General features: G+C 28.8%; 1 protein-coding gene across 1 annotated transcript; it reads left to right on the top strand.

Annotated features, from left to right (window-relative positions):
* Positions 1 to 1,130: 1,130 nt before the first annotated feature.
* On the top strand, positions 1,131 to 9,085 carry LOC113376922 (dyslexia-associated protein KIAA0319-like protein). Its single transcript, XM_026617028.1, has 15 exons — positions 1,131 to 1,148; positions 1,250 to 1,477; positions 2,017 to 2,238; positions 2,401 to 2,921; positions 3,051 to 3,287; positions 3,361 to 3,522; positions 3,656 to 3,948; positions 4,018 to 4,246; positions 4,309 to 4,549; positions 4,619 to 4,806; positions 5,142 to 5,309; positions 5,383 to 5,508; positions 6,383 to 6,623; positions 6,714 to 6,866; positions 8,902 to 9,085. The coding sequence occupies exons 2-15, from the start codon at positions 1,327 to 1,329 to the stop codon at positions 9,054 to 9,056; spliced, it is 3,087 nt and encodes a 1,028-aa protein (XP_026472813.1). The 5' UTR covers positions 1,131 to 1,148; positions 1,250 to 1,326; the 3' UTR covers positions 9,057 to 9,085.
* Positions 9,086 to 10,953: the final 1,868 nt, after the last annotated feature.

Raw genomic sequence — 10,953 nt, 5'->3', positions numbered from 1 at the left:
AAAAATGTTTTTTGAATTATTAAAATCGGACGCCCCGTTCCCTTAAAAACTGGGTTACGGTTTTTGGCACTTTTTGCCCGTATTTTCGAAATGGCTAAACCAGTCTTTACCAAAAACTAATCATCACATCTCCTTATCAATAAGAATCGAATGTTTTTTGAATAATTGAAATCTGTTGAACCGTGTTCCCGAAATCGTCGACGAAAATTTGTATCCGCACACACATATAAAATTTTTTAGCACGTTTTCAAACGTGCTGATTAGTTTTTGGCAAAGGCAAGTTTAACCCTTTCGAATGTACGGGGCAAAAAGTGCCAAAAATGGCTTTTGAGAGAACAGAACATCCGATTTGAATGATTCAAAAAACATTTTATTTATATTGACGAAATGAAAAAGTGGTTAAATTTTTGGTAAAGCAGGTTCAGCGATTTCGGAAACTCAATAAAAAAGTAAGAAAAAGCCATATGACGGTTAAAAATGATTATTAAACATATGCATATCAAATTATTAGATATTTCGAATTTGGTTTGTATTTGTATGGGTTCCGTACCAATGTTTATCCGCTAGACTATTACGCGACGCTTACGCGCTTAGATATGTTCTCTCTAAAACAGTCACGCAGCGCGATTGCTTCGAAAAAAGTTGAATTTTAAAAACAAATCAAAATTCAGAATATAAAAAAAACAAATCTTTCAAAAAAGTCAATTTTTTCAAAAAATTTGAAATTTTCAAAAATCTAATTTTTCAAAGTTTTCAAAAAAAAAAATTCAAAAAATTTTTTTTAAAAAAATAATTTTTGGTACTGGAAGTTCCAACAATTTGCTTCGAGGCACATCGTCATGCACCGCTAGTTTGACAATGATATAATGCCGAAAATATAATTTATTATTGCAATTTACTCTTAATTAATTATTATTGGAGTCTTATTTGAATCAACTTTAATTCTAGTAAGACTCCAGAAAATTCTCACGTATTTCTTTTCATTTACCGCGCTCGAGAGAAAGATGGCAGCACCATCTTCTTTGCCAGCTGTTGATTGTATAGGAAAATGCGTGGAAAATGACATATGATTCAAGATGGCTAAATAATTTTTTCCAAATTAGTGTAGGTACAATTTCAAAATTTCCAATGCAGAAACAAATAAAATTGTGAGTTCACAAATTCATTTTATGTTTCATGAACTATCACTATGTTTTTGATGTTCATCACTGGATCCCTTTTTTTTTAATCCTTTCTCGTAACAATATAGATAAGAAACCATCTGTCAGAGTTAAAAATATAATTAATTTATATGTGGAAACGGTTTCATTTGCAGTATTTAGAAACATGGTGGACAATAATATAAAGAGCTGGACAATAAATATTATCTTGATAGTCTTTTTTACATATATAAGTTGTGATAATGTAAATAATGGAGATATTTTGGAAAGATGCCCGCGGATTTATCCGCGAGTTTTCAATGGATTTGCGCCCATCGGTAAATATGAGATTAATTAAATGACAGTGTGTATTTCGTTTCAAATTAATATCTTTGGTAGATATTATTTCAAAATATTTAAATTAGTTTAGGTTATGAACTTCATTTCTTGTCTGTTGAATTTTGAAATGATTATTCTATTTATTATTAACTTCTTACATTAAAGAGCAAATACTAAAAACAAGTATAATATTCTAAAATTTTGCAATTTCTATAAATTGCAGAGTTAATATAGATATTGGTAAATTCTATGTTATAGGTTTATTTTTTCACAATTTATATAAAAAATGTATATGTTTATTATTTAATTATATGTGCAAAAATGTATATCATAAATTATATAAATTATTTTCATAAATTGCGCTAAATATAAGTTTAAATTTTTTGAGTTTGCAATTATTAATTTGTATGATTTAATATAAATAAGTCAATTATATATGTGTTTTAATAGGGCTCTACTTATTTATTGTTATACATATTCTTTCTAATGTTTTTGTAATTTTTATATTCAGATATTGATTTATTATTTCTAAATTCAGGAAATTATAGTGCTGGGAATTTTTCTGAATATAAGCCTTCAAAAGACATAGATCAATGTGTAGCTTCTTGTTGTCTAGCCGATAAGTGCCATGTAGCTCTACAACACAATACAACTTGTTATCATATATCATGTGCAACAAATCAACTTTGTTTGCCTTTATACAGAGAATCACAAGCATCAATTACAAAAATGGTTTTGGTTAATACTATATCTGATGATGGTATGTATAAAATAATAGTAGAAATATAACTATCTATAATCATACTTTAAATAATCATTATATTATTTAATAAATCTGTTTTGCCTTTCAACATACAAACATTCTTCACTTTTGCAATAGGTTATATATATGTGTATATAATTTATTTTGTTACTGTTGTAGATTATACGTGGAAAAAGATAATAGCAGAATCAAATTTAAATGATAACATAGAACTGGTTGATCACTACAGTGATGATGAGCTTGACAACACTGATCATCAAAATAGATACAGAAATAAATTTAAATATTCATACAATGATGAAATACTAAATCCTTACATTTCTAAACCTTCAGATAGATACTTTGATAATTTACAATATACTCGTTTTGATGAACAATATCCTAGTGATGATATGATTATGGAAGGTTCGATGTTGTCTAAAGTAACTGTAAAACCTTGTGAAGTAGGAATTGTAGTAGATTGTCCTAGGAATGAAGATTGTTATCCCATTCAACCAAAATCTAGATCAGGTATCTGTAATTGCATTAATGGTTATGTGAGGCGAGATTCTGGAGTATGCGAAATTGATAATGATAGAGTTTCTACAAGCAATGAAATAAAAACAATTTCAACAAATTTACAGATGACTAATAGCAATAATAACTCAATAGCTCCAAATACACCTTCTACAACATCAAAGGTAGTTGTTAATTTAATGTTATGTTGTACATACTAAAGCCTACAAATTATTTAACAGTTTATTTAAAATTTATGGTTATTTTGAATGTAATACATAGAACTTGGCTTATGTTTAAATAAAATATTACAGCCAGAATTAGCACAGAAGACTTTGAAAGTTTCTGTGATGAACAAAGAAGTACGTCTTCCTGAAAATGAAGTTACGCTCTCTGCTTATACTATTCCGAATGTGAATTCAGACAAAACATATGAATTTACTTGGACTTTAGTTTCTCAACCTGAAAGAGGAAATATTGGTACTATGACAGAACAGACTGGTGGGACAATTAAACTTTCTCAATTGACCGAAGGACTATATAGATTTAAAGTGAGACGAAATTTGAATTGTTTTAAACTATTTTTATTTATTTATTAATGTATTTATATTATAAATTTTATAGGTGTCCGTAAAAGGAGATGGTGCTTATGGAGAAGCATTTGCAAATGTTACTGTTTTACCAAAGAACAGAATAAATAAAGCACCTATAGTAATAATTACCCCAACTAGTCAAACTGTAAAACTTCCAAATACTGGTGCAGTTTTGGATGGAAGCACCAGCTTTGTATGTATTTAAACTTTTGCATAAATTTAGTAAACTACAAAAAATAAACTCTACTTTAATTATTTAGAACCTAAATTACTTATTACTTTCATATTTGGTTTCAATTATTTGTCAATGCGTATTTGGTTTTTAGGATGATGATGGTATTGTACGTTGGCATTGGGAGCTCCAACAAGGTCCATTAGGTTACCAACCCAATTTACCCGAAACCCCAACTTTACAATTATCAGATTTAACATTACCAGGAAATTACACTTTTAAATTAACTGTAGAAGATACGGATCATGTTCTAAATTCTACAACTGGTAACATTACTGTAATTAAAGGAATTGATTACCCTCCAAGTGCAATTGCTGGTGAAGATGTTATAATATATTTACCACACAATAATTTAACTTTGAATGGAAATTTAAGTACAGATGACAGGTATAATAAAATTTATAATATATAACGGAAAAATTCAATATTTGTTTTATTTACTTTTTTGGCTTGCAGGGAAATTGTTACTTGGCAGTGGACTAAAGCCAGCTCTGATCAGTCTAAAGCTGTTGACATGCAGGATACCAGAACACCTTATTTGAAGTTATCAAACTTAGAAGAAGGAATGTATACTTTTGTTCTCAAAGTAACTGACTCTAGTGATCAATCTAGTGAAGCTGAAGTACACGTTTTTGTGAAACCACCAAGTAATAAACCGCCAGAGGCAAATGCTGGAAATGATCAGGTATATTTAAGTTTACTTTATCAGTACATGTATGCATATATAATATATTTTAAAATTTGTAGTCAGTTATCCTTCCACAAACATGGAGTGTACTCAATGGAACCTTATCAAAAGATGATGATAAAATTGTACGTTATGAATGGTCCCAAGTTTCTGGCCCTTCTAATAGCATTATTTTAAAAAATAATGAATCATTGGCCAATGCCACTAGTTTAACAATTGGTACATATATTATGCAACTAACTGTGACTGACAATAGTGGTAATAAAGCGAGTGATACAATGACAGTAACAGTTTTACAAAGTATGCTTCAAATTTAAGTATTAATAATTTTTTGTAAGAAACAATATTGATATTGTTATATATTTTTAGCTCAGAATAGTAGACCTGTGGCAAATGCTGGTGGAGACCAGAGTTTAACACTGCCCTTGAATTATCTAATTTTAAATGGTTCTAATTCACATGATGATTTGAAAATTACTAATTGGACTTGGAGTAGAGACGGTGCGTCTCTTGCTGCTGGAAGAATTTTAGAAGGGATGAACAGCTCCATACTTAAGGTAAAATATTTCAAATTATAAGTTAGAAAAACTTGTATTTAATATCTTCATTTATCAACTGACTACCATTTTATTCAATAAAATCTTAATATTTTCATTTTTATTCTTTGTGCATTGCTAATTTTAATAGAACAACTCAAGAAAAAAATTTGATAAGATAATAAAATAAAAATAGAAAATTTAACTGTAAATCTTATTGTTGTCATTATTTAATTTTAAAATTGGTTCACTATAGTAGTGTGATTAAAGTTAGTTAGAATATGTATTTGTGTTAAAATTTAATTATCCTCTTTCAATACCTCTTTCAATACAATTCATATATTTTATGATTGCAGTTAACTGACTTAGTGGCTGGGAGATATGTATTCAAGCTAAAGGTCACAGATGCGCAAGGTTTATCAAGTGAAGATGCAGTTAGTGTTATAATACATCCCGATCCTCTAAGCTTACATTTAGTGCAACTGACCCTAAATGCTGACGCTGGAATGCTTACTGAATCACAGGTAACTAATATGGGTTTGCTAAGAGTACATATTTTTCAGTTATCTAATGTAATTTAATTTTTAATTACTTAAGGTGAAAGCATTTGAACAAAAACTTCAACTATTACTTGGAGTGGACACCAGTCTCCATATCCGAGATCTTACACAAGAATTGCATACAGGACGAACTATCTTGCTATTTTATGTTGAAAAAAATGATGTAAGTACCATTGCATTAGAATATATCGACTGTTACGTTGTGATATATAATGGAATGTCTGTGGCATTCCCTGCGCATTCTAATTTATTTAATTATAATAGAGAGTTTTTGTAAATCAAAGTTTACTGATTTTGCAAATCATACCTGTCATCACATTTTTCTATAAAGTTCATATATTAACTATCAGTTGTACTACAATGGATATTTATTGTAAGTGATGATGTAATTTGAGTTCATAGTTTTTGGTAATATTAATATTTTAACATTACAAACATTACTAGTAACTGTCATATTAACATTCTATTTAATAATAACAAATGGTATAATTTATGGTGTGAGAGGATCATAAATCAATGATTTTCTTTCCCTCCTTTGTTTATTATTTCCTTTACCATTTTATTACGATTAATCACTTTTTATTTACTTTTATGCATTTTCCTTTCAAAACTTCTACTTCCTTACTTCCTGGTGCTGTGCTTTGTTTTTCAGTTTCCTGTATGTTTTATCCTCGCATGAGTCATCAGTCATCTGTATTCTACATCCCAATCCTTTCAGTCCTTCTATTTTACCTGAGACGACGTCATGTAGGAGGCACTCTTTTGCAGAAAGAGTCTGATCCAGGTTCGTTTTCTTTTAATGATCATGCTCTTTAGAATTCTATCTTCGCCAACTCTTCTCAGCACTTTGTTATCTTATCAGTTTATTTTATATTCTATTTTTGCCTCCAGCACCACATTTCAAAATTTGCCAGATAGTTTTTGTCGGTCTTTCTTAAAGTTCATGCTTCTAATAATATTTCATAATTATAAATTCATAGTTATTTACCGCACTTGAATATTTATCTTATAATTTTTCTCTCATTTTTATCTTTCAGACGGTAACTCGCAAATCATCAATAATGCCTGGCCCTGCAGTTGTGGCTATGCTGAAGAATCGTTTTAGACAAGACACTGGTCTGTTAGAGATATCAGTGATTCAGATTCGTACCTTGATATGCCAAAATTCTTGCTCCGGACACGGAGTTTGTGATCCAGACACCAGAACCTGCTTATGTGAAGCATTTTGGATGGAAGATTATTTTGCTAAATATTTTAGAGGAAGCGAAAGCAATTGCGGTAAATATAGTGAAAAATTTTCTAATAGTAACTTAATAATAACAAACATGAGTATATATATTATTATTTTAACTGTTAAATTTATTTCAGATTGGTCCATACTGTATGTTGTTCTTAGCATATTTATAGTTACAGTTTGTGTGGTTGGAGGTCTAGCCTGTCTTTGCCATAAACTATGTTTGAGTAGACCAGGCGCTAACAAAAAATATAAACTGATAGGTGATAAGGATGAAACGCCAAATTGTGAGTTTTTACTAATGTTTTATTATTGTTTTTCGATATCTTCAATCTGATATATTCAAAAATCTCTCGTAATATGATAGATTATAAATTTTTACATTCAAACTTATATTTATAAATTTTTTAAACATTACATTCAAACTTTTATTATAACTTTTTTGTTATTGACATGTCTAACCTTATAACCAATTGTAAATTTTTACAAGAATTTTTTCTTTTTTGAAATCTTTAAACCAATATATACAAAAATCTCTTGTATTGTGTTAATTTATAAATTTCTACATTCAATACAAATATAATTATTTGTTAGACTATAATTGACATGCATGTTTTTAAATAGTTTGTGCATCCAAATTTGCTACTTTGCTATTTTTCCAATTTGATACTTATTATTATGAGCAATACTGAACAACATTGTTGCCTGGGATTTTTTTTTTTTTAATAGTAAGTCGGAAGAGCAGAAAATACGATTTGCTAATTTAACGTTTTCTTGACCCAATTAGTTTGACTTCAATAGTGGAAAAAGTATATGTGTATTGTTGTGAAATTTTGTATGCAAAGCGGTTTTTGTGTGTTCAAGCTGCACTGATTTGATCAATTTGATGACACTGGATTAAGATTTTTCTCATTGGTTAGTTTTGCGCGATGATCGGCCGGGCCGTTTCTTATTATTGGTCGTCGTGATTGGTTTTATCTATTATGTTCACATAAATGCAAAAGTCAACGTTTTTACCAACAATCCTGAACTGATTTTGTAAACCCATAAACTTTTTAACAGATATCAGTTGAGAAACTTTCTGATTGGTTTCTGATATTTTTTCAATACTTGAAAAATATTGTTTTGACGATTTTAATAAAACATTGCACACTGATCGAGTTTATGGTTATCCTGAAATAATATAGAACTACAAAAAATGCTTAGGACATACACTGTGTAAGTCTTAATTTGGCAAATCTATACCCAAGTGACATTCATGCATGTGATAAATGCAATTATTACAATTGCAGATAATGTAAATTTGTTTGAAAGATATCAAGGGAAATCACACTTTGATTAGTGAAAATCGAAAATTTTATTTTCGGAACAAACGGTCGAAGATTATATAGGCAATTTTTATTACATATTGAGAATTTCATGCAACGTGCTTTATCATTATTAATTGCATCAAATGGTTTTTGTCTTTACGTTGGTCATAGTTACTCCTCAATTCAATCATTAATTCAAAACTTCAAATTAGCATTAATACAATTTCTGTAAATTTTAGCAGATGTTTTTATGTGTAGCAATAAAAATATTTATGAACCTTTAATTAACTGCCCGTAGGGTACGTTATAGTAATCGAAAAAATCGAAAATGAAAATATTTATATATCTTTACGTTTCAAAGGTTTCTGAATATTTTGGAATACCTTAAAAAAAATGAATGTATTTGTGTGTGTTTGTGTGCGTGTGTATGTATGTGTGCGGATACAAATTTTCGTCGACGATTTCGGGAACACCGATCAACCGATTTGAATAATTCAAAAAACATTCGATTCGTATTGATAAGATGACGTGCTGATTAGTTTTTTGCGAAGGCAAATCTAGCTGTTCCGAAGATACGGAGCAAAAAGTGCCAAAAACTGTAACTCATTTTTAAGAGAACTGAGCGTCCGATTTTAATAATTCAAAAAACATTTTACTTCTATAGACAAGATGAAGAACTGATTAAAATTTTGGGAAGGCAGGTCCAGCGGTTATGGACTCTCAATAAAAATAAGTTAGAAATGTCATTTTGCGGTCAAAAATGTTAATTGGACATATGTACATCAAATTATCAGATATTTTATAGAGATTTTATATGTGTACACAATTTGTGTAAATTTTTTTGAGTTCCGTACCAAGATCTTTAATTACGGTACGGGAAGTTCCAGCAATTTGCCTTAAGGCACGATGCCATGCACCCAACTAGTTTTTTTTTCTTTATTTACAATCATCAATTTAAAAACCTTTATTTATAATCCTTTATATACGTAAAATTAAAATTATAATTCAACAGTCTCAAGAATGATATCGCAATCGGATAGTGACACCGAGTCAGATGTTTTGTTCGAAAGTCGAACGAAAAACGGACGTTTGAGCAATGGTGATAATAGCAGAAATGGAAATCAAAAAAATGGATTCATTAAAATGGGCAGAAGAATCAAAACTTGAAGTGCAGAGCATTGAAAAAAGAGATGTCAGCTGGTGCAGAGACTGTTTCCACTTTTGAATCAGTTAAGTACATACTGAGAAGGTTTTGGTGCATTCAGATTGTCAGGAAGTCAAATTGGAAAATATTAATGATTTTCTTACAATTTAACCAAATTCACGAAATCTGATAACAAGTTCAGCAAAATGTTCCGTCTTGAAAACTGTTCAAAATTTAGCCATGATGCTAGAAGTAGTTTGCAAGGTAATCTTTATCTAAATTTTACTTAAATCAAAATTATTAGTAATATAAATAAAGTTTATGATATGATACATCATATTATATTATAAATTTTATTAATTACTGTATGAAAATATTAATTTATTAACTTTATTGATTTCTAAAACAAATTTAATATATGCGATTTATTTTAGTGATGTTACTTTTAGGGTTATTTTACAACAACAAAACTGTTTCTAGATAAATAAATATTAATATATGCATATAGGGTGTTCCAGAACTGAAAGTCAAAAAAAATCTTCGCATGCAGTTTGAAAATTGTGGTATTTGAATTAATTGTGATTGAAATGCATTAGAAATTTTTGTGCTATTCTGAGGTTTTAACTGTTTTGCTTGTATTTTTCAGTATGCAAATAACAAGTACAATTTTGTAATACTTATTAAATGCGCGAACTTTTAATGGAACTTTTCTAGACATATTATTATATTAGTACACCATTTTTAAAGGATTGCCTTCAAAGTCTATTAACTTTCAACATTATAAATTCATATTTTAACAAATTCTGGGACAATTGTGTCATGATTATAGACTGTAGTCTTAGAAATGTTATTTATGGTTATGGTTCTCATGTTTGCATGATCAAAAATAATAAAAATATGAATAAATCATCGAAAATGGTTACAGTTTGACTTAAGATCGGTTTTAGGTTTTAGGTTTTACTTAATTGCATATAATTTTCAAATTGCATATGATAGTTTTTTTTCTGTGTTTCACATGACTGGTTCTGAGACTTATATATGTATATGTATATATATATATATATATAAAGTATAAAAACTTTTATTTATACGTTTCGACACAAGATGCGTGTCATCATTCAGCAACACAATATATATATGTATATGTATATATATATATGTATATATATATATATATATATATATATATACAGATATTATAAATGAAATCATTGGACACATATTTCAGAACTTTGAGAAACAAATTTTTTTACGTAAATATTCGTGATTGAAATATGGATAATTCGCTCAATTTGCATAAACTTTCTCTGCGTTAAATTATTTATCTCAGTTGTGATGATCAGTTCCGTATTGGTTTCTTTTATTATACTTATTTTGGAGTCAATTTTAAAGTAATTAAAAAAGTTTTTTGCAATTTGTTTATCAATAAGAACAATTAATTGTTTACCTACCCTCCCCCAACTTGAATTGATTGAAAAACAAAAAAATTGTCTTTCTCTACTACAAAATTAATTTTGTACAATGAGTTGGAGTCTCTGTTGCATCTAACTTAAAAATTCTTCTACTTTCAAATATTGTCGTTAAAAAATTCCGAACTTTACTTGTTTTAAAACCTGCAAATTGCAAAACACAAATTAATTTAAAGTTGAGTTGATTAAGTTAAAAGAGTGCGCGTAAGGTTCACACGCGATTGAAGTAAAACTGTTTTGCTATTGTAAGACATTGCATTTAAGTTCAAAATAAATACACCATATAACAATTTTGAATAATGTTTCTTAGTAATATGGAAACACACACTCACTATGCACACATTTTTTAATGTCAGACATTATACATATTTATATAATAATAATTATAAATTATTATAATATACTTATAATTCGCATACAATCAAAGAACACTCCCACGCAACACGACGAA

Source organism: Ctenocephalides felis, unplaced genomic scaffold (genome assembly GCF_003426905.1).
Source record: "Ctenocephalides felis isolate EL2017-DRISC unplaced genomic scaffold, ASM342690v1 CF-g0.4_SCAFFOLD_01886, whole genome shotgun sequence".
In the NCBI taxonomy this organism is placed as follows: domain Eukaryota; kingdom Metazoa; phylum Arthropoda; class Insecta; order Siphonaptera; family Pulicidae; genus Ctenocephalides; species Ctenocephalides felis.
This window is presented reverse-complemented; position numbering and strand designations above follow the sequence as displayed.

Bases quoted from the DNA above. Each gene is read 5' to 3' on its own strand.
- LOC113376922 (XM_026617028.1), top strand. From the start codon at position 1,327: ATGGTGGACAATAATATAAAGAGCTGGACAATAAATATTATCTTGATA. The intron at 4,550-4,618 runs GTATGCTTCAAA...ATATATTTTTAG, and splicing joins GACAGTAACAGTTTTACAAA to CTCAGAATAGTAGACCTGTG. The intron at 6,624-6,713 runs GTAAATATAGTG...AATTTATTTCAG, and splicing joins AGGAAGCGAAAGCAATTGCG to ATTGGTCCATACTGTATGTT.